We start from the raw sequence: 23,590 nt of genomic DNA, 5'->3' as shown, positions 1-23,590 counted from the left end.
GAATTAAAGGTGTGTGCAACTGTGTCTGGCTGGCTTGTATCTGAAATCCAGTCCTTGGCTGTTCTCAGCACTGACACTGGAGGAGCTTGCCTTGGCTGCTGGATTAAGGTAAGGCTGAGGGGATGACCTCACAGGCCCACATTGCCCCCTCTGGCCACAGCACTCTTGGGAGTCTGGACCATCCATGGTCCTTGGCTGGGGAAGTCAGGACTAACGTGGGGTCACCTTGGTGCCACAGGAAGCTGCTGATCAGAGACCAACCTCAGGCTACCAGAAGTCCCTTTCAAGCCCTGGGGCTGCAGTGTCATTTCACAATGGTACATCAGAAACCTCCTCCCCTTCAGCTCAGACAGACAGACAAGTGTACATCCCTGTGAGCAGCAAGACAGAGATTCTCCCACCACCACCAGAGAAAGCCCAGACCACTTCAGCAGGTGCAGACATCTTTCATTAGTTCATTTAATTTCTGACAACTGTTTTCACGGTTGCGTCATCCTTTGGTCCACAGACCCAAAAAGCAGCCTCCAGGAAGACATTCCTATATTCCTTGGTGCGATGTGTGCCATGCATCCTCAAGATGGCACAGCCTTTTGCAAAATAAAATTAAAATGGAATATGAGTGAGAAATGATCAGATTTCCCACTTTGGCAAAGACTGAGCTCAGGCACCAGCCTCCCGGCACCACGCTGGAGGTGGATCCCTGAGTAGAAGGCAGGGTAAGCTTCGACCTCCGGGGACAAGGCATGGGACATCTGTGGACCATCAGGCCAGGGAGGCAGGTGGGCAGTGGCTGGCTGAAGGCAGACAGAGGCAGGGTTGCACTGGAGAGGGGTGTGTCTGTAGGTGCACAAGGGAAGTCACGGGGGTCGGGGAGGGGGATAAGGAGGGGGAATCAAAATCAACTTTCCTATTCTCACACTAGCAGCTAAGTGACACTGGACCAAGACTTGGGTTTTGTCTTCTGACCAAGGTGCCTTCTGGGGTCAGGCAGTCCTGGCAGGCTGCCTGATAACTTGAATATTCCTATTCCCCTGTGGCCTTTGTCAGAAGGTGACAGGGGGAAGTCCTATGTGACATGGCTGTCCTGAGCTTGTAAGGATGGGTGCTGGGGTGGGATTCTGTGCGGTGGGCAGCCCCTCGTCACTCTGCACCCCACAGTAGGACAAGTCATCTCAATGCAGCTCTTGAGATGGGGCAGCTTAGGGACCAAGGGCTTTTGCAAGCGGTTTCCTATGGATCGAGTGGTCAAAGTCCAGCTGGCTACAGAGAGCGGCTGCTAGTTCTAGAGCCGCCCTTCCAGTTGGGCCACGGCCTGCTTCAGGTCCTGTACGATGAGATCCACGTCAGCCCTGGTGGTACTGCGGCCCACGCTGAGCCGGACCGCATTCCGGGCCACGTCCACAGGAATGCCGCAGCTCAGCAGCACTGGGGATGGCCTGCAGAGGAGGGAGAGCATCGCTGCTGCAGAGGACATACTTTCCTCTGTGCTCCTCCTACCTCTCAGCCAGGCCCTCAAGCTGTGGATGTGCTGGGTCCCCGCAGTGCCCACCTACCTGACCTGATGACACCGTTTGGGGTCTTCCTGTCCCCAGACTCCCTGGCCCAAACATTCCTCCAAGCCGACATAGGTAAGCCCCCCTAACACTCTCCATTTCTCTCTGGTACCCATTTGTGTTTCACATGCATATCGCTCTCTAGCCCTAACACCTTCCTCCCATGCTTCTACCAACTATGTTCAGCTCTGCACTGAGCCCTGGCTCCTGGGCCTTTCCTGTATTGGAGTCATGGTAAACATTCTTTTTTGTTTTTGTTTTTTCGAGACAGGGTTTCTCTGTGTAGCCCTGGCTGTCCTCAAACTCAGAAATCCGCCTGCCTCTGCCTCCCAAGTGCTGGGATTAAAAGCGTGTGCCACCACGCCTGGCCATGGTAAACATTCTTTGAGCAATGCCATCTAGTGCTTAATTGGGGGACCCCATGTGCCCTTCCCATCTGTACCTCCCCCCGCCCCCTGCTTCCCAGCCGGCCTCAGTCTCCCTGCTCCTTAAGGGAGCCTCGGCCATCAGGTGCTGGACTCCAGGCACTGTGTGGCCAGGTCCTTTCTCTCTTCTGTGAACCACTGATTCCGGAGAGCCTGGTCCTTGTCCTCCTCTCCTGGTTAGCACAGGGACCATTCACATGCCCACCTAACTGTCCTACCAGCTCTGGACCCAGGACTGATTGCTGTCTGCTGCCCTAGAACCACGCCCATTCACCCATTCACTCTGATCCACAGGGACCCATACCGGCTCCCAGCCAGGAGCAGAACCCTTCTCCCATGCTGTGAGTCTGTAGTTCAGGGGCTAGGCTCCGAGTTGTCATTAACCTGCGAGTTGAGTGTTGCTAATACGCACCGGTCCTCGTGATCTGAGTGGCATGATGCTCCCACACTGGCCAGCAGTGTCCGGCACTGTGCAAGGACCATGTACCCTGTGAAGACAGAATGTGTCCCCAGATGCAGGACTTGAACCATCTCCTAGCCCTCCCAGCCTTCTGGCCCTGCTTCCCAGCCACCACCTGCTGACTCCCCCAGTGCAGGCAGAACTCCAGGAAAACTACTTCCTGCAGCCACAGAAAGGCCAGCCCTCTTTTGCCTCCTAAGACTGGCTTTGAAGTGGTACTCTAGCCAGCCACCTCAAGGGCACTGGGGTTCCTACAGGCTGCCTTGCTTACAGGTTTGGCACCAGGTAGTACTGAGGGTGGCTATCTACGGCTGTGCTCACCCAAGGCACATTGTCCTCTTCTCTCTCACAAGCCTGGGTTAAACCCTAAAACTCCAGAGATGCTGGTGTAGTTAAACCCCCAAAATCCCTGTCACACTTAAATCAACACAGGTCATCACTGGGCACAGATGGAGAATAGCTTCCTCCACAGGAGGTCTGGAGGGTTGAGAAAGCAAAACTGCTTCCTCTCATCAAGCATGGGCTTCAGCCTTAGGTCCCAGCATGTCCCATCAGGCTCCCCTCTGATCCAGGGAGATGAGGGTGACACCCTCTTCCAAGAAGTCAAAAGCCAAGGGCTGGAGAGATACTCCGTGGTTAAGAGCACTGGCTGCTCTTCCAGAGGTCCTGAGCTCAGTTCCCAGCAACCACATGGTCTCTCAAAACCATATAGAATGGAATCTTATGGCCTGTAGGCATTCCTGCAGACAGCCCTCACAAACATTAAAATAGATAGATAGATAGATAGATAGATAGATAGATAGATAGATAGATAGATAGATAGATAGATCATAGCCTGGCGGTGATGATTCTTTGATCCCAGCACTCAGGAGACAGAGGCAGGTCTCTGTGAGCCTGAGGCCAGCCTGGTCTACAGAGTGAGTTCAAGGACAGCCAAGGTTACACAGTGGAACCCTGTCTCGAAGGAAGAAGAAGGAAGAGAAAGGGGAGAGGGAGAGGAGGAAGAAGAAGAAGAAAGAGAGGAGAAGGAGGAAGAGGAGAAGCCACACATACAGACGTGGCCACCAGGTTTGGGAACTGGGGAGTGAGTGCTCCCAGGATGATGCCACCTGAACTCGGAATCCTGTGCTTTGCCCTCGGCCAGGTGTCACATGGCCTCTGCATTTTCTTGTCTTGACTGAGTAGAAGCAGGCCAGCTTGTTTAGCCTGGACTGCTTTTCTTTGGCTTGACCTGGGCACAGTTTGCTCTCTGCCCTCCTGGCTGCACTAACCAGTGTCTCTGGCAAATGTCCTACACCCTGTTAATGTCAACTGCATTGTGCTGAGAGAACTCAAGGGCGGGATCAGGGCCTGGCTCAGACCCAACTCATGACTCCCCAACATACCCGGGACCAGGTTAAGAGCGGTAGTCACCTGGAAGCCGGGAGCCCTGGATGGAAAAGTTGCACGTGTTTGGAAGCCGCTCCACCCCTGGGAACCGGCTGTTCAAATGGATTCTCTTACCAAACGCAGCCTAAAAGCAAAATCCACACACACACACACACACACACACACACACACACACACACACACACACACACACCAGGAATAATTAGTCAATGATCACTTCAAAGTCACCCTTTCCCATCAACTGGTTGATATCGAGATGTTTTTGGAAACAGTCTCAGCGTGTGTTTATCCTGTAACAGCTTTGCAGTAGACTACGGACCCTAAAGCTAGCACAAGTGAACATACTGAACATGTTCATCCTTCACACACGATCATGTCTGTGAGAAAGAACAGGGTCCCCTTTTGGGATTTCTGATGCCAGCTAACTTCCAGCCCAGTCCTGTCCCCTCTTTCCCTTGGTCCCCAGACTGAGTGTCATTCACAGGGAGAGTGTCTGGTGCCACCATGCTCCCTGCACTGTCCCACCCTAGGACGTCTCCCAGGTGCATAGACAAGGCTGCAGGGCTGGCCTTTCGCCCTCTCACCTCCAGCCTCTCCTCCAGATAATCTCGGATGTCTCTCATGTGGGCCTCATAAGTCTCGCAGTTCTCGCTCACCAGATCAGCAGCCTGGGGACACAGACATGGGACAGTGGGGGACAGTGTGGGTCTCCTGGGGTTGGAGACCAGACAGTTGTAAACAGCCTTCCCAGCCTCTGCTAAGCCTCTGCAGAGTGTGCCAAGATGCCCTGCGTGGTCCCTGCAGGGTCACCAGGTGCTTCCCAAAGGCTCCATCCAGGTGTCACAGGCAGAACAGCAAACAAACCCTGAGGGAATCTCAGCCCCTAAGGCGCATCAGTCCACTAAAGGACACAACTAGCTCAGCAGGCTCACTCCTGAGAAGGGAGTGCACAGGTCTTCAGGTCCCAGATGGTCCAAGGAGATAGTCACCGGGAATAGGAGTTTCCATCGGCAGGCAGCAGACAGCGCCTCCTGGGCAGCTGCCCGCCTTGGTGAAGATCACTCAGAGAGCCTAGGCTGGCAGAATCGGAATGTAAGTGCCTGGTAGGCATGTAATTAGCTCTAGTCAGGGCTGAGATGACCTGATGTGATATGTAAAGGTCATGCTAACTGCTGTACCAGAGGCCCACAGAAACCATAGCAGATACCCAACTAAGGACGAGGACTACTTCATCCTTCATCCTTCATCCTGCGGGCCAGGAAAATGGACAGAGATGGATTGGCAACCCACAGGAAGAAGAGACAGCCACAGCTGTTATCCCAGATCCATGATTGAGGACGAGGAGCCCTAAGGGGTCTCCCAGCTTTGTGAGTGAGGGCCTGGAAAGTGGGGGACATGTCAGGACGACAGAGAACGTGGAGGGACCTGCGTGGTCTGGTCTCCCAAAGCAGATAGGTAGTTTCCATTGTCAACTAGACTGGCATTAGAGTCACTATGGCAACATACTGTGGGTGTGTGGTCTTCGAGGGTGTTTCCAGAAAGACTTAACTTTAGAGGGAAGGTCCACCCAGAATGTGGGCAGCTTCATCTCCTGGGCTGGGGTCCTCGGCTGAATGAAAAGAGAGTGACCCGGGCAATGGCCATCTCTCCCTGCTTCCCTCCTGTGGATGCGAAGTGACTATCCTTGCCCTGCCATTCCTGAAGAGTGAGCAGAGCATAGGCTCCAGAGGAGACAGGCCAAGAGTGCCACACCTGACTTGGGTACCTCACATCCTTCGACTCGCTAGGGGCCAGCAGGCCTGACCACCTGCAACAAGGCCAGCATTGCCATCTCTCATTCAGGAAGAGGCTCAGAGGGTTTCCCCTTAAAACAATTCTATTTAGCACGTGTGCGCAAACACATGCAGAGGCCAGAGGACAAGTGTCTGGTCAGTTCTGTCTTCTCGCCATGTGGGCCTCGGGGATCACACTTGGATCGTCAGGCTGGACAATGTCACCACAGAGCCATCTCGCCGGCCTGGGTTTCCCTTTCAACTGTTAGGCAGGAGCAACTCACCCTACCACAAAGAACGAAAGTCTCTTCAACTCCTCACCCTCCTGCCGCTACCTCCCAAGTACTGAGACGACACGAGTACACCACATCTGGCTCTAACTCGCCAGCCTCGCCAAGGAAATGCCAGGCTTTCTGTCATCAGTACACTCCTGGCATCAGCAGACATACCTTCCCAAGGCCAGCAATCATGGGCGTGTTCTCGGTCCTGCAAGAGACAAGGCACAGTGTAGTGTAAGAAAGCTTGCTGAGCGCTGAGCCTGCAGGCATTCACTGCTCTTTGCTCCTGATAGTGGATGGGATGTGATCATCGGTTTAAAGTTCCTGTAGCCTTGCTTTCCCTGCTATGATGAGCTGTAACCTGGAACTGTGTGTTCACAGAAATCCTTTCTTCCCTGAGGTATGTATGTATGTATATATGTGTGTATGTATCGGGGCAACTCTTGATGTTGTCCGGTCTGTCATTGAACATATTTTCCCAGTAGGCAGCTGGTCTGTTAGTAGTAAAGCTGTTCACAGAGCAACTGTTAAATGCATGTGAGATGCTCCTATGAGTGCATGCAGGGGCCCTGCACGTATGTGTTCATGTGGAGAGCGGGTGTTGAACCAGGCGTCTTCCTCAGTCACCTCCCACCTGACAGGGTCTCTCTGAACCCGGTGCTCACTGATGGATGGGATGAGCTAGTCTGGGAGCTCTAAGGATCCACCCACCCATCTCCATCTGACCCAGCGCCAGAGAGAGAATCAGGCTGCCATGCACAGATTTTACACAAGTGCCAGGGGTGGGATTCGTCTCGTAGCATGAGCTCTGCTGACTGAGCTACCTCTCAGACCAACAAAGCTTCATTTTTGACAAAATCCAGCTTACCCAGGTTTTCTTTAGTGAGTGATTTGCTATGAAGTCTGAGAACTTGCTGCCTTGACTGGGTCCTGGCAGGTTCTCACCTTTCCTTTCCCTTCCCTAATACAGGTTTTATATTTTATGCTCTGTGTTTAAATCATTTTGAGACAATGCCTGGTGTAGTCAGTGTAAGGCTCATTCATGGTTTTGCCTGTGATGTCCTTTTGGTTCTGCAGAATTCTGTTTGCTGACATTCTGATAAATATTTTCTCACACAAACTCATGAGAGACATTGGTTTACTTTGGTCTTTGCCTGTGGTATCGGCTTAATACTGACAATATGAAGTGAATCGGAAGTACCTTCTGACTGTGAAATAGGATCATCAAAAGCTGGCTTTCCCCCATCGACCTCCTGTACTTGTTTGTCACCTGAGTGCTGTATGTCTACAGCGTCCCTGATCTATGCTCTGGGAGTTTACAAAAGAGCTGAGCGTGTTTACTACGTCAGATCTTCTCAGTCGTGAGCTCGGGAAGTTGCCTGTTTGTATCTCCTGGGGTTCTAGTTTCAGCATGCAATTCCTAAACATTCTAGTGGGCTTGGACCTGAGTATTTTTCATTGTAAATGGCCTTTTTAATATCCACCTGTCCACTACTAGTATACACACACATTCTTAAAGCTTCACCTTATACTGCAACTTCATTTGAGCTGGAAGTGCTTTCCTTGGAGGCTCAGCACAGGCAGCCTCGTGCTCTGATCTGGGTTGGCACGTGGCTTCCACTGTTTCCTTTTCCTGCCTGCCTAGAACTTCCAGCAAGTTGACAGTGGTCTTCACCCAGTTTCCAAACACATGGTCTCCATCACAGAGCTGATGATGGTAACTGCAGGGTGAGAGAGGTGAGCCCTCCCCAGGCTAGGAAACTTCCCTCTCACCCTACCATTTGAGAGCTTTTAACACGAATTGGAGTTGACTCTGTCAAATGCTTTTTCTGCATCTAATGAGACAACCACATGTGTTTTTACTCGGGAGCCTGTTGGCACAGTGGATTACACTGGTGGTTTTGACCCTGAGCAGCCTTCCACACTGGTGATACTTGCTTTATAGAAACCCTAAAGTCCCCTCCTCTTCTTTTCTGGAAACAGATCTGATGTTCCTCAGACATTGGACATGATCTAGTTAGAACCATCCAGGGATGGAAATTTCTTTTGGGGAGGGTTTATTTATTTATTTATTTTGGTTTTTCGAGACAGGGTTTCTCTGTATAGTCCTGGCTGTCCTGGAACTCACTCTGTAGACCAGGCTGGCCTCGAACTCAGAAATCCGCCTGCCTCTGCCTCCCAAGTGCTGGGATTAAAGGCGTGCACCACCACTGCCTGGCTTCTTTGGGGGAAGTTTTAAAGCTACATTCCATTTCCAAAGAGTCATGGTTCCAGTCTAGCGATTTACTAACAACTGCGGGGCAGTTCCTTCCTTATAGGGCTCTGATGTTGGCAGGGTCTGATGTGACCTGTCACTCCTGGTCGGGAGTTTTTCCTTTCTTCTTTGTCACTCTTCCTACAGGGTCACCAAGGTAGCCTGAGCTGTCCATGTAGCTGAGGCTATCCTTGAATTCCTGGTTTTTCTGTCACTATCTCTGAAGCACTAGAATTGGAGATTTTGTTTGTTTGTTTTATAGAACCCCTCTTGGCTTCATTGATCTGTTTTCCCAGCTGGAACTTCTTACACTTCCAGGGCTCATTTTGCTCCCCACTTTCTGGTTCTTCATACAGGAGCTTAGGCCCTGTCTTCACATTTTTTCTTCTCAGCTATTTTTAGTCATTTTAAGATACACACTTCCCTTTCGGCCGCTGAGCTTGTGGTCTTGCTCAGTTTTCTCAGGCCTGCAACTCTCCTTTGTTTAGAAGAGGGTTCTTTGTTTGCAGCTGTTTGGGGATTTTTTGGCTCTGTCATTGCCTCAGGCACCAATGGCTAGAGAGCACTCTCTCTAAGTTTCCATTTTTAACTGCCCTAAGGCCTGCTTAAAGGACTGTGAGTGATCCCAGTTCCTGGCTACAGTTGGGGGGGAGGGGGGAGGGCATGTGACCCCATGTGATGCAGCACATTGGCCAAGGCACTTGTGGAGATGTCCATCTCCTTCACTGTCTAGTGGATGAAGCCGTGGTGGAGAACACAGTCCTGAGATTTCCAGCTGTAACCAAGGAGTTTTCCCTTCCTCCTTCCTCTCCTGGGCCTCACAAATGCTGGGCCAGTTCACCACCGAGCTCTCGGCCAGCTGTTTCTTCTTTCACTATCTGTCCGGTGCCTGTATGCGCTCCTTGGTGGACTGGACACGGTGTCTTCTCTGCCTGTGCTAGGGAGTCTATTGCAGCGAGGATTTGAAAGCCACACCTGCTTCCCCAAGGTAGCCTGAGCTGTCCATGTGGTGGGGTATGTGGACATGAGTATAGGTATCTCAGGAGCCAGAAGAGAATACTGGGTCTCCTGGAGCTGGAGTTACAGATGGTTGTGATCCAGTCAAGTTTCTTGGTGCTGGGAACAGAACTTGGGTCTTCTCTGAGAATAGCAGGTGCTTTTCACAGATGAGGGATCTCTCCAGCCCATAAGAATTCTTTTATGAAATGTGTTTAAATCGTTTACATTTGACATCATTATTGAAATGGCAACTGTGATGGTTAGTGCTAGTTTTCACCTTGATAGGGTCTAGAATACCCTAAGAGATGGGGCTCTGGGCATGCCTGGAGAGATTATCTCTTTACATTCATTGAGGTGGAAAGGCCTGCTCACTATGGGCGGCACCATTCCCTGGTTGGGATTCTGGACTGTGAATGTGGAGAAAGAGGACAGAGCAGCAGCAGTCATCACTCTGCTTCCTGGTGAAGGCTGTGCCGTAACAAACTCCGGCTGCCTGGACTTCTCGCCATGATGGACTGCGTGAACTCTTGAACTGTGAGCCAGGAGAAACCTTTCCTCCCTCTAGTCGCTTTTGCCAAAGTGTTTTATCACAGGAAAGTAAACTAAGGCAGCAGGACTAGAACCCGTTCCCCCCACCCCCTCTTTCTTGTGGCGCTACCCAGACCACAGCCTCATGTATTCCAGGTGAGCATCCTATCAGTGAGCTATTCTTCCAGACACTCCTGCTTGCTTTTGGGAGGGGGGTACTGCACAGTTTTTAAAGTTTAATTTTGGGATACATCTCTTTGTAAAAGATCCCCGCCCCCAGGGACTATGAAAATGATATGCATTATATTAATATATTATATACTGCTATGTGTTAGTAAAACTTTTCAGCCTATTGATATTACCATTTTACCTGATCAGATGAGATATAGAGTCAGGTGAAACATGCCCTGTAGAACCAGTGCTTGAGAGGTAAGGGCAGGAGGGTCAGAGTTCAAGGCTAGCTTGAGATACATGAGTCTACAAATGCCAAACATATATAGGAATATCCCTTCTTCTACGGCTTCTCCTTTACACAACTATTTTAAATATTCACTTTATATACATTGATAACTGCATCAGACACTGTTCTAATCTTTCATATGCCAACAAATCTTTTTTTTTTTTTAATGCTTCAAGAAAAGCCCAGAGGAGAAGGGCTTCCTACTGTTTGTTTTTTCTCAGCTTCTCTCAGTTTCTCTCCACCTGGCCACACCTTGACTTCCTCTTCAGACCTAAAGACCTGCTAACCAGGTGTGAGATTCTAGCTTAACTGTTCTCAGCAAGGTGCATAACCCCGGGAAGCCAGTGTCATTCAAAGCACTTTCCTCTTGTCTGTCAGAAGTCATCTGTCTCTGGTTGCTTTCAAGGGTTTATCTTGCACTGTTACACATTTAAATGTCTCAATATACATTTCTTTAGGTTTATCCTGGCTTTTTGCTTGTTAGTTCTGTGCTTCAAGTCTTCTGAATTGGTGGGATGTCTCTTACTACATCTGAGGGGCTGGCTATCTGTCGTTATCTTCATCACCATCACCATCATCACCATTTTGGTTTTGATTTTTTTTTTTTTTTTTTTTTTTAAAGACAGGGTCTCACTATGCAGCCCTGGTTGTCCTAAAACTCTCTGTAGACAGGGCTGGCCTTGGACTCACAAAGCTCCAACCTGCCTCAGCCTCCTGGGTGCTGGGATTAAAGGCGCAAGCCAGTATGGCCAGCTCTATTTCCTCAAGTGACATTCTCGAGCCAGTATGGCCAGCTCTATTTCCTCAAGTGACATTTTTTAGCCCTGTTCTGTCTTCTCTCATTTGGGGAGATCAATAGCGTATGTGTCACACCATTTTTGATGGCCTCCGAGGTCCTTGATGCTCTGTCCAGTTTCCTATCCCTGGTGTCTGCTTTCTCTCTCTCTCCCCCCTCCCTCTCATTCCCTTGTTTCTTTCCTTTGACCCGCTGTCCTGCAGGACGATGTGAGTCCATCCACAAAGCCACCCTGGTTACTACAGACTTTAGTTTGAATGTTTACTTGGATCTTCACATGGTGCTCCCATCCCTCACTCATCTTGAGTGCTCCCAAGATCCCTTGCTGTCACGCACGTCATGGAGTCTGCTGTCTCACCTTGTTCTCTTGGGGTTGGCATCCATTGGCGATCTCCTTACACTTGCTTTAAGATCTCTCTAGTCCTTGTCAAGATACCAGGACATTTTCACATTTGTATCTTGGCTCAGTTTCTGCTCTTCCTGATTTGCTCTGAGTGCTGTGCAGAGAGAGGGCTTGCATCCCAATGCTGCCAGTGAGGAGGAGCCATAGCTCTCACTTGATATCCAAAGAGGATGTGTCCTGTTGTAGAGGCCTGGAGACTCCAGGGGCCCTTTAGTGTCTCTGTTGACACCATGATGAGGCCTGAGGTGTTCACACAGCCTCTGGGTGGAAGCCTGGGGGTGTATTTAGTGATGGCTGGCGAGGAGCAGCACACTGTCCTATCCTAGGAGGATGTGCTACAGCAGATGTTGCCTGGTGTTTCTTCTTCTTGATTGGCTGGCCTACCTGCCTGTGGGCTTCAGATGGAGGCAGTTCTTGCCTTCCCTTAGCAGTGTTTCTGGACAGCTGGTTCTGGCTGTGGAGCTCGTGCGTGCCAAGGAGCCAAAACTGTCTCCACCTCCTCAGACATCCTAACAAAGGTGGTGCCATCACTGATTTGAGGGTGAAACACCATGCAAGTAGTGGAGTCCCGGGGCTCTCACAAAGGAAAACGGGGCACCCTCTGTGCCTGCTGAGCCCCCACTGCAGAGAACAGTAGAGCGCTGCAGCACACAGGGAACCCAATACTCTGAAGCATTTATGAGAAGGGGACTCCTATTGCATGCTCTGAGTCCCCCCCAAGACACTACAGATCTGAGTTCCACTGTGGAAACCAATCAGTAGGACCAATCCTGGTTTGGGGTGATGTAGATTGCACTTCTGAGAGAGAGAAATGGTGAGATGTCGCAGACTCCTCTGACAGGAGCGTTTGGTCAGCTGGACAGAAGCTCATGGACTTTTAACCTTACCCTGGCCTGAAATTCCGCTCTTGTCCACCTCCAAACAGCATGGGGTACAGGGGGGTAAGTTTACCGACCCCTCGTACATACAGAGCACCGATCCTGGGGCCGTAGAACTGGAAGGGAGGGAAAACCAGTCATTCACTCACTGGGAGCTGCCTGGCCGGCCACCTGCTCCGTTCCTGTCTGAGTGCGAGAGGCACAAGGTGCTCTGGGCAGCTCTGGGAGAGCATGCTCCCTGACATCTCCTCGTGGCCTGGGCTGGCTTTCTGCTATGACTTTGGTGTATGAGAGTCACAAGAGCCCTCAGGTTCAGGGTCCAGCCCAGCCTAAGGACTGGCAGGTGTTGCATTCCTGTTCCAGCCCTGTGTTGAGAGGAGCCTGTACATGACACAACTGGATTGTGAAGGATGATGGGGCCAGAATGGCAGCACTCTATGCCTCCCAGTGGTAAGAGGCAAAGGGTTAAGTGTCATTGTGTGAGGCCAGCTTGTGTGCTCCTTTAGAGACCAACTAAGGACTGTGCTGCAAAACTGAGGACAGAACGTCTCGGTCCTTGTCAGGTGCTAGAAAGCCAAACAGAAGCTCTGGGGAGGGTCTTTGCTGTGACCTTGTTTCTGAACTGCACTTTGAAGAGTCACTGAGACCAAACCTTCTTGCTGAGAAGTCATAGTTCAATTAAGTTAGAGGAAGCAACAGATTCCTGGACCCATCTCTCCTATGCTGGCAGGGTCCTCCATGGGGGCAAATGAGGCCTCTGCGTGTTTCCCCGGCAACCACAGCCATTCATCCCCCACACAACCCGTAGCTATGTCCTTCCCCGGCTCCGTGTGGGTTGGGGTGCCCTGCTATCTGTGTCACCGATTGTCAGAGGTCATCCTAGCTGTTACACACCTGCACCGAAAGCTCTCGGGGACAAGGCCCTTCCTGAGTTGCTGTCACTGCATCTTAGCACCTGGTCCCTATCGGGCACCTGGAGCTCACTGGATAACGACAGTGACATATTCAGTCATGGACAGCGGTGCCGAGGGTTCCACCCTGCCGAGACTATTAAGTCAATATGGAGGGAAGGCGGCCCGTGTGTACATACCTTATGCCCCACGATGGTCAGGAAGTCCACGCCCAGGTCTTCGACATCCACTCGCCTCTTCCCCAGTGCCTGAGCAGCGTCTGTGTGCACCAGGACTCGGGGCAGCCCCGAGGCAGCCCGGATCTGGTTCAGGGCTTTAATACGACGACTGATCTCGGAGACAGGCTGAAGCAAGAAGAAGCAAGCATCGCAATGAGTTTGTGGTTCTGACTAGATGGGGGCAGAATGAATGGCGTGAGCTGCCAAGGGTGGAGCTAAGCTACCTACAGAGTCAAGGACAGAAAAAAGGCCAGGCCTGGTGCAGACACGTGGAAATACTCATGTCAAGTACTCATGTCAAGGCCACCCTGGGGCCTCCTTGAAAAGAAAAAGGCCAACTCACCATGATGACGCCCGTCTCATTATTGGCCAGCATGATGGTTACAAGACATGTGGTGGGACGGACAGACGCCAGGATATCCTCGACCTCTGCCTGCCCATTCACCTTCGACACTGGGACAAAAGTGACCTCTGAGATACAAAACATACATACTAAGGTTAGCCATGCAAATAACTCCACAATTCTATTTTTAAAACGAGGAATGTATCATCCAAGTTCAGACGCCATTAGAAGTGCTGTCCACTGAGAAGTTCAGGCCTCACAACAGCAAGGCTTGGGTAGTGAATAGCTACAGGAAGTTAGCCTCACCATGGCAACAGGCAATACCTTAGGTGACACATTAGCAGATGCATCCAGGGAGAAATAGCAAAAAGAGGATTTTCCAGGGCCAGACAAAAGGCCCACAGAGAACTGGGATAGGTTCTAGCCAATTTCTGCCCACAGTTAGTGGAGTCTAACAGCTGGCTGTCCCATCATCTGCAGACAGACACTCCTTAAAGAAGTCAGAACAAAGTCAGCCAGTGTGCGCAAGTCCACCCCAGACTCTGTGTCTTGGGATGGATTTGTGCATGACCATGGCTGTGTGCAAAATATGAGATCAACCATGTTCCATCTCCAAAGAGAGAGAGAGAGAAAGAGAGAGAGAGAGAGAGAGAGAGAGAGGAGAGAGACACAGAGAGAGAGAGAGAGAGGAGAGAGACACAGAGAGAGAGAGAAGTCTTCTTCAGCATGTCTTGCTCTTCCGGGTGGCACATTCATTCCTTACATAAATCCTTTTATTTATTTATTTTTTTAGATTTATTTATTATTATAAATAAGTACACTGTCGCTGTCTTCAGATGCACCAGAAAAGGGCATCAAGTCTCATTACGCATGGTTGAAAGCCACCATATGGTGCTGGGATTTGAACTCAGGACCTTCAGAAGAGCAGTCAGTGCTCTTACCTGCTGAGCCATCTCACCAGCCTCGCTTACATAAATTCTTATAAGTGAATCTGTAAGAAAATTCACTTTTATTTTGAAAAATTATTTTAAAAAACGCTACTGTGGCAAAAGATAGAGGGACAACAGGCCAGCGCACATGGACCAGATAGAGTCAGGCATCAGAAAAGACACGACAAAAGGAATCCATCTGAAGCCATTTCTGGGGATCCGGAGGTGTCTCCCACTTTTCTTCCTACCTGGGCCAGTGTTGGGGTCTCTCACAGGGCGATCTGGAGAGAAGCACCCCTGGAACTCTGTGAACCAAAGCTGGGGTTCCACCATACTAGAGGACACACAGACCAGCCCCATGGGATGTCTCAGTGGCCCTTATGGCTGTCATCAACGGGTCACCTTCCATCTTTGAGCAAAATGTCAGATTTGGTGATACAGAGATTGGAAGCAAGAGGTTAGATAAAACAAATCATTCTACTAGAGCGTTGCTTAATATCTCAATTGCACTGCTGTACATAAAATCTAGTTTTCAAAACATAAAACAGAGAGCCAATCTCCAAAGACACAAATTCTTACTCCTAGCTCACAGTGCACCACAGACTTAACCGTAAGAATCAAAACTGAAAAAGGCGCTGGGATGGCATCTTCATGACATGGGGTAGGGTGAAGTCTTCTTATATATGACACAAGACAGAAAACAAAAATAAAGACCAAAAGCAAGTAGACCTCATCAAAAGTTAGTTGGCTTGTGTCAAATATATGTGAAATTCTTGTAAGTCAATAAAAAGATAAGCAGTAAAACTTAGGGCAAGGGACTGAGGCACTGTTAGTGGCGGAGTACTGGCCTAGCACACTTGAGGTCCTGCGATCAATCCCCATCACCACCAAACAGCAAAAATAAAACCAGAAAGGCCAAGAACATGAGCGGACAGTCCTACAAAGGAGACGTATACAAAATAGCCAAGACAGCGTGAAAATACGGTAGGCACCGAAAGACCACAGAGGTTGGCCCTATGATGGTGACTGCGACAGAACAGACAGAGAAGAAGCTCCAGCAAGGAGAAGAGACTGGTGGTGGTGGTGTCAGATGGTGACACTGGCTGGGAAGCAAAGGCTGAGGTTAATCAAGTCTACCCAAGAATCTGTCAAACATGGTTTCAAGACAGGGTCTCTCTGTGCATCCCTACCTGTCCTTGAACTAGCTTCATAGAAGGGTGGCATTGAACTAACAGAGATTCGCCTGACTCTGCCTCCCGAGTGCTGGGATTTAAGGCATGCACCGCCACCACCGCCACCACCACCACAGCCACTGCTCAGCTTAAATTCGGTTTCTGTACGACCCAGCAATTCTGATCCAACTCCCACACAAACACTCTCCCTAGGCGGTTTATGCAGCTTTATCCATAACAGCTGAACGTAAGAACAGTGGGAACAGCCATCAGCTTCTGAAAAGGCCAAAACGATTCGGTACACACGTTTGTAGGGTGTGTGAACCGGGTTCTGAGTGGCCTCTCTATCTCCTCACTGAGGTCCAGGATGGTCCCCACGGTCACTAACCTGCCATTTGATTTTCCACCAGGTGCTCCAGGGGCAGCCGGATGGAGTCGTGTTCCACTGTGCAAGTGATAAAATGGGGCCTGGTCCCCTCTTCCGGGCTGTGCTGGTCAACCATGTTCCCCTTCAGGGTCTGCTGTTCATGGAAGCATCTTACCATAGAGTGGATTACTAAATTATTTGACTGCAGAGACACAACAGGGAGAGCCTTCACCAAAGCTGCCAGCAGAGAAAGAGGAAGCTCTCAATCGCTCATTACTTTCCTTCCTGCCTAACACAGCAAAAGGAAAAACCCAGAGAAAACCAACCTCCTGACAGACCTGCGCCTTCAGACAGCTCCGAACATTAAATACTCTAGAGCTCACTTCAAGTGTGTCTGTTTTGTTAGTAAGCCCAAACTTTCATATTACATAAATCTGACAAGAAGAAGAATTCCACCCCACGCTGGAGGAACACGATCTGGAGGGATACACAGGCACAAATGTAAGATGAAAGAAAAAAATAAAAAGTCAAATTAAAGTTAAAATATACCCCTGCCATCGGAGCGCATGTTATTCCACACACAGTACTTGGCCCCAGATCACAGCCAGCAGAGCCTGCCTCAGAGTTTCTTTGCTCCCCTGAGCCTGTGAGTCACCTGATCTGCCTCAGGGTACATGACTCCCAGTTAGCACTAGTATTTACACTTCTGCACTGGTCAGGAGAGGCTGGGAAGGGTAGAAAGCCCTGGTGCTCCCCTCATGGCTGCACCTGTGTTCAAATCTGTAATGGCTATTCCTGGTGCTCAACTTGACTATATCTGGAATGAACTACAATCCAGAATTGGAAGGCTCACCAGTGATCCTAATCTGGAGGCTGGGAGATAGAAGTTTCTGATCTGGATCTTGGTATGGAGATCTTGAGGCATAGTAGCTATGAATTCCAAACATTAAGACAGGGAGATGTGAGAGTTCAAGGTCATCTGGGATTATAGGCGTGGTAGCACATACCTTTAATCTGGGCCACACCTTCTGCTGGAGACCTACATAAGGACATTGGAAGAAGGAAGATTTACACTCTTTCTCTCCTTCTGCCTGCTTGCCTTGTGGGATCTGCCTGCTTGCCTTGTGCTTGCCTGCTAGATCCTTGGACTTTCATTCACAGCTGCTGCTGACCATTGTTGGGAGTTGGACCTCAGACTGTAAGTCATCAACAAATTCCCTTACTATATAGAGACTACCCATAAGTTCGGTGACTCTAGAGACCGCTGACTAATACAAAGTCTCTGACTCGCTGGCTGTTATCCCCCTGTGAGTTGTGTGAGTCCCCCAGCTGTCCTGGGTGCTAGCTGTTGGTCAGCTCTGTGAGATGAAAGCCTTTTCTAAATGCTCTTTGACTTTCCTCGAAGTGTTCTCCGATAATGCAAAGTTTATCTGTTACTGTTTGCTGGGACACAATTCAGTGTCTCCCTGGTTGGTTTTGGCTCATACATGTGATCTTCCTGCCTCGTCTGCCCAGCCAAATGCTCTCCTTTAAAGTAGATGCTATCCACATCTGCTTTGAGAAACCTTTTGTTGTCAGACACTACAGAGGAGCTGAGGCAGCAGCTAAGGACTTTCTAATGTCACTTCTTGGTCCCATCTCTGCTGAACAGCAGAAGTTGACTCCTGGGTCCAGTGGCAGCACCATTCAGCAGGGTTCCCTACTATCCGCCCACTCAATCACATGACAATCTTATGCTCTACTACTGTACGAACAATGGCTGTCCAGGCCTGTCCTGAGCAAGCAAGATGTGCGGCCACCTAGTCTCGCAGCAAGTGTTCGCACTGACACACTGTCTCTGACCAACTGTCTATCCTTGCTAAAGCTGTCTGCCTAGTTATGGGAGCTCTTACAGTCTTGGTTTGGGGCGTGTCCACCCTTCTCATTGGGCAGCTAATCTTCCAGAAGCCTTGACTCCTGGCTTCTACATGAGTTAATTTGTGAGGGTTCATTGTCAGAATTTTAAGAGGCTGTACTGAGTCAGCAGATGGGTTTTAAAAGAACCCACATCCTTCAATCTGCAAAGCAGGGTCAGAACTTCTTAGGAGGCCCCATGAGATGTCTGTCACTTCCCTGAGAGGTCTCACCAGTTCTTTTCTACTGGATCTATTTCCTAAGTGACATTTTTATGTCCTGGTCAATGCCTATTACAGACACAAAACAAAACAAAAAACAAGAAGCAAAAATCAACCAATCAACTAACCAACCAACCAACCAACCAATCAACCAACAAATCAAAACCAACCAACCAAACAAAAACCCCCAAACCAATTGACTTTTAATCTAAAAACTGCTGTGGCTGAAGTAACCTGTGATCCACAGCTAACAACTGTCCCTGATGTGACCCCACCCCCACCCCACCGGTGCTTTACCTCGGTGCCCCCAGAAGTGAAGATGATGTCCTGGGGCTTTCCACCTATCATCTTGGCCAGGCTTGCTCGAGCTGCATTTATAATGTCCTTGGCTTTCCTACCTTGAAGGACAAAAAACATGGTCATTACTAGCAATTCCACATCTAACAGAGCAACCAGATAAGGGAAGCCAAGGACTGGGATGATTCTAAAAGGAGACACACCCACTAAAAGGAGCACACTTCCCTACCACTTGGCGGGGCATCAGCAAAGGGGCCACACTGAGAGACTTAGGAAGTCAGTGCCCACCACCGGAACTCAGCGAGAGCCAGGGGCAGCTTGGTTGGGGGGAATCTAGGCTCCCCCAGCACAGCTTTTCTTTCTTACTGGATGCCAGAGGAGGGGGTGCTATGGCTAGCCACCCACCTTCCCACCATTCAAGATAGGCCAAGGAACCACAGAAGTAACCAAACAGAACGTGAGGCTTTACACACCCGGTCAGCCAGTGCCTTTTCTCAACTTCAGGTCAGCCTTGGGAGACACAGGAGGAAGGTTGATTAGGTGTCCTGGCTGCTGCCCAGTTGCACTGGACACTGTGTCAGAGAAAGGTGGCTCTACGGGGCTCTCAGCCAACATACCAGTGGTCCCTACATTTGATGCTGGGTCCAGACCAGCTTTCCCATGCTGCCCAGTAGGCCAGAATCTCTCCCCTCCTCCGCTCACTTCCAAATGTTGGCTGTTTGGAGCAAGGCCACATCTGGAACACTCAAACTCTTCCCACAGAACCTCAGCACACGTTGCTGTAGATTTTAAAACCTAATACTGTGACACACTGAAACATCTGTGATGAGCTGGGGTGGTGGTACGTGCCTTTAATCCTAGCACTCTGGAGGCAGACACAGGTGGATCTCTGTGAATTTGAGGCAGACTTGGGCTACAGAGTAAATTCCCGGAAGCCAGAGCTACACAGTGAGATCCCATCTGCCTTGAAAACAGACAGGCAAACATTTGTGATTCATGATTTTCACTTTTCTTTCCCTTCTTGGCATTCTACTCAAATATCAACAGAAAGCAGCTGGGATGTCACCCAGGCCAGCAACGATCTCCCACTGTGTGCCCCACTTCCTGTTTACCCTTAATTTTCTTGGCCTTCTCTAGTGTATCCTAACAGAAATTTGACTATTCTACAGGGGACATTAGGCAGATGGCAATGTCCAGAAATAAGGCAACAGACAAGTTAATGGGTGACTAGCATCTGACCTGGAAAGTCTGTGTCACCGAGTTGCTGGGGAGCTTTCAATAAGCAACTGCTATGAAACCCAGCAAACCCCTTACGGAGGGACAGAGGTACCAGTAAGGCCTGGTGGCACATCAGTTAGCTTGGGTCATCTTTAGTCCCCTGGCTGGCACTCAGTTCCCAATAAACCATCATTAATGTGGTTTGTCTTAGTCACCCTAATCACACAGTGCAGGGCTGGGTGCGGGGCCCTTGCCATTCTGCTGATAAACATTAACTAGGAAGGCAAAGCATGATTAGCCTCCAAGTCCGTAGAGAAAATGTGTTATGCTGTCTTTTTAACTACTGACTTGCAGCAAATTATCACCCAAAAATGCAAAAATTTAAAACTCTACACCACAAAGGCAAACTAGAAAGAAGTAAGAATATAATTATAAGCCTGGCAGTGGTGGTACACACCTTTAATCCCAGCCTGTCAGATGTGTAGTTCCTAGCTAGGATATCATACAGGGACAGAAGACTTTAAGAGTCAAGTCAGGTGTATAATTGTAACATGATGCTAGTTTACATAGAAGACACTATGTAGACTTTAGTGACACAATGCTTAAAGATTAGAATGTAATTATTTTGTTTCCATTTTTCTAAAGTGTGCTTTAAAAAACTCTTGGGAATTCTGTTAAGCAATATAGGCATTGTACTAACTTTAAAGTTGAAAGAAAAAAGAAAGTTCACCCCAATCCCAAACAAAACCACCTCATGTAAGCATACACTTTATACATCTTTATACATGCCCCCCCCCCCATTTTTGTTTGTTTGTTTTGATTTGAGACACAGATTCTCAGTTTAGGTAGCCCTGGCTGTCCAGGAACTCACTTTGTAGACCAGGCTGGCCTTGAACTCTCAGAGATAAGTCTGCCTCTGAGTGCTGGGATTAAAGGCACACTCCACCAAATCAGGCTAGTATACACTCTCTCTAAGAGGCATGGATTCTTCTAGATTACCTGACACGTAGGAGCTGCTGGGGTTTCCCCAGGCTTCCTTCATGGCCTCTGTCACAGCCTGGATGACTTCGGGCTCTAGAGGTGTGGTGGCATTATAGTCCATATAGACCTTCCTGGAAGACAGAATAGCCTGTAAAGTTTGGGGAGGCAGTGTATAGGCAGCAACACTCTTTTGGGGTACCACAGGGAGGGTCCTCTGCATCTAGAGTGAAGGCCCAGGTCAGCCATTAGGCCTCAGCTCTCCATGTTCTCCCTCCTGATGGGAGACACCATGGTTTCCAGTCACCCAGTAGCTGCCCCATACAAGATGGCCATAATCTCCCCTAGCACGAGGCTGACTGATGACTGGAGGCCAGAGATGCGCCCAATTCCAGGAAGGGAGGGAGGAAGGATCTGCCAATGGCTGGGGAGCCCCACATTCCCCTGGGTAATTTCCCAACAACTTGGAGCCATCTGCCCCTTCCAGTCCTCCAGGAACTGCCTCTAGGAAGGAGCTTTGTACTCGGTCTTTGCTGGAGGCTTCCCAGGGCTATGGCTGTCCCCTCCCTGGCTTTTACTGGGCAGGTCTCTCCCTGGGGCAACTTGCATTTTCAGTTTTTCTTGCCCCACCCCCACTCTACCTAAACTTTTTAAAGTCTGTGCTTCAGCAGATCTGTTTGGATGAGGCTCTAGGGTTCGACTGGAAACTGTAGGCTGCAGCCTGGCCCTCTTCCTTCCTCCCTCCCTCCCTGTCTTCCCCTGTGGTCCCATTCATCATCTGACCCAAGAGTCACATGTTTAGTGTTCTCTCTAGGGAGCCAGTGATGAGCAGCTCCAGGAGCAAGCAGGCTTTGTCTTCCTATGTAGGAACTTCATCCACAGGACACAGAGTTCAAAGCCCCAGAGACCCTCTCTAAGGAGAGTTATCTGCTTGTGCTCTCACCAGGGTCCCAGACCTTTGGAAATCTCTATGGTAGGCAATCAGGCCTGAAAACCGTCATTATTTCACTTGGTTTTAAATCAAACCAGTGTTCAAGCCAATGCAGTGGTGAGCCGGAACACACTGCCCAACTATGTCCAGGAGAGCACAGCAGATCAGGCAGGAAGAAGCTTTGATCTCCTATCTTTGCTTTAAGTGCCACGGAGTCACCTGATCTTGCACGCCTGGGCCTTGTAATGTGGACCTACCTGACCACCCTGGGGCTGGAATTCCCATTGCTGCAGGCTTTGCCTGAGTCCCAAGTCTGTTCCTTCCTAGTAATAAAGAGCCCCCAAAGTGCTGCACACCCACAGGCCCGCCGAGTGACTGGATTTCCCACCTATAGCTTGGCCGAACTGGTTTATGGTTTGCATTTTATCAGCGACTGACTCTGTTATTAACGGGCTTCTTAGAGAAAGTGAAACTGCTTAATAAACGTCTGGTATAGGCTCAAGCCACCAGGCTTAGGCCTTTATGAGACAGGTTCTCACTGTGTGATCCAAGCTGGCCTCCAAATCACAATCCTCCTGATTATAGGCAAGTTCCACCTCATCGGAGGAGGCAGGAGTAGCCTGGACTACATATTGAGGACTTATGGGGCTGAGGTGGAGGAGGGACCGGGGGTAAAAGAGAAAAGAGAAAGAAAAAAAATGAGATGGGGATGGAGAGGGGGCTTCTGATATGACACATTCCTGGGTGGGAGAAGGCTGAACCAGGACCTCCCGTTCCTTTCGCGCCAGGGGAGGAGGTCCCACAGCCCAGTGGACCGCAAGAGAAGGCCGGTCTCCCCCATTGTCCTGGTGCCCCTAGGGCTCCCTCCCCAAAGTCCACTTTAAACCTTCGGGTGGTCAAATGGGCCTTAGAGATCGTCCCCAAAGTTCCCTCACCCCCACCCCACCCCCGTCCCACAGCCACGCCATACTAGACTCTAAGCAGCCGCGATTCTTGTAAAATGCAGATAATCGCGATTCGGCTGCCAGTTCCAACCTCCAAGAAGAGCCCATTCCCTGGAAAGAAGCCCGAAACACGGGAGGATGATGTGGCCACACTCGGCACAGTTGTCACTCGCGGGCCCCCTTCTGCCCTCAGCTTGGGCGGTAGCCTGTCCTCTCCCGGTTCATGTGGCCGGACACTTCTGCGTGTCCCTTCCTCCCGCCTCACCATACCCTCACTGAGGTCCACCAGGTGTCCCTAGGCCCTGCGGGCTCCTTGAAGGGAGCGCACCTGTCGGGTAGGCTCTCCACACTGCCACTCGCGCCATTTCGCGCTGCGTCCATCCCCCTGATCGCCGGCAGGTCACCCCAAGCCTGAACGCCCCGAAGTCTCTGAATGGGCGGAGCCTCGGGTCTCCGAGTATCCGCATTGGCTGCGCTTCGCGTTTTGGCCAATTTGTGAGCCGCACGGGCCCTGCCTCCGCCCCTGACTGGTTGATTGGTCATGCGGGGTCAGGTGGCAGTGGGGCGGAGCTGGAGACAGCCTCAGTTGGGCCACCGCGCTGCCGGTCCTATCTAACCGGTCATCCGCAAAGCGCGCGCCGCTAATGGCGAGTCATCTGGGTGCTCCAGCTACTGGTACCGTGCTCAGAGAGCCCACTTTCCTGGGCTGTCACCAGTGACAGAAGGACCAGTGACTTCACCGGTCGCCGCAAAGTTGATGGAAGTAAAAGCGTTAGGATGCGCGGTGCAATGAGAGGCACCGCAGCAGCCAAGACTGAGCGCCTGGAAGGGTTGGCAGCCAGTGCTCGCTGGACATAGGATACCCCAGATCCGCCTTCGCGGATGATTTAATTGCGTGAAATTATTAAGTTATGTGTTGATACTTTTGAGGCGATCTGGATCAGAGGTGAGCTAAGCAGGGCTGTTAAAATTA

General features: G+C 50.2%; 1 protein-coding gene across 2 annotated transcripts; it reads right to left on the bottom strand.

Annotated features, from left to right (window-relative positions):
* Positions 1 to 430: 430 nt before the first annotated feature.
* Scly (selenocysteine lyase) lies at positions 431 to 23,074 on the bottom strand. 2 transcript variants are annotated; one of them, XM_021163457.3, is made up of 12 exons: positions 22,946 to 23,074; positions 20,764 to 20,876; positions 18,547 to 18,647; positions 16,157 to 16,337; positions 13,668 to 13,795; positions 13,286 to 13,450; positions 12,205 to 12,311; positions 6,049 to 6,085; positions 4,412 to 4,495; positions 3,852 to 3,951; positions 2,391 to 2,466; positions 431 to 1,436 (listed from the first exon to the last, which is right to left on the bottom strand). In XM_021163457.3, exons 1-12 carry the CDS (start codon positions 22,996 to 22,998, stop codon positions 1,283 to 1,285), a joined length of 1,299 nt encoding a protein of 432 aa, XP_021019116.1. In that variant the 5' UTR covers positions 22,999 to 23,074; the 3' UTR covers positions 431 to 1,282. The 2 variants fall into 2 exon arrangements, with proteins under 2 accessions (XP_021019116.1, XP_029333862.1); XM_029478002.2 differs by having other exon boundaries at positions 22,888 to 22,966.
* Between the last annotated feature and the right edge of the window lie 516 nt (positions 23,075 to 23,590).

Source organism: Mus caroli, unplaced genomic scaffold (genome assembly GCF_978045245.1).
Source record: "Mus caroli unplaced genomic scaffold, Mus_caroli_1 scaffold_1, whole genome shotgun sequence".
In the NCBI taxonomy this organism is placed as follows: Eukaryota; Metazoa; Chordata; class Mammalia; order Rodentia; family Muridae; genus Mus; species Mus caroli.
The sequence above is the reverse complement of the archived record's forward strand: the minus strand, read 5'-3'. Positions and strand labels throughout refer to the sequence as shown.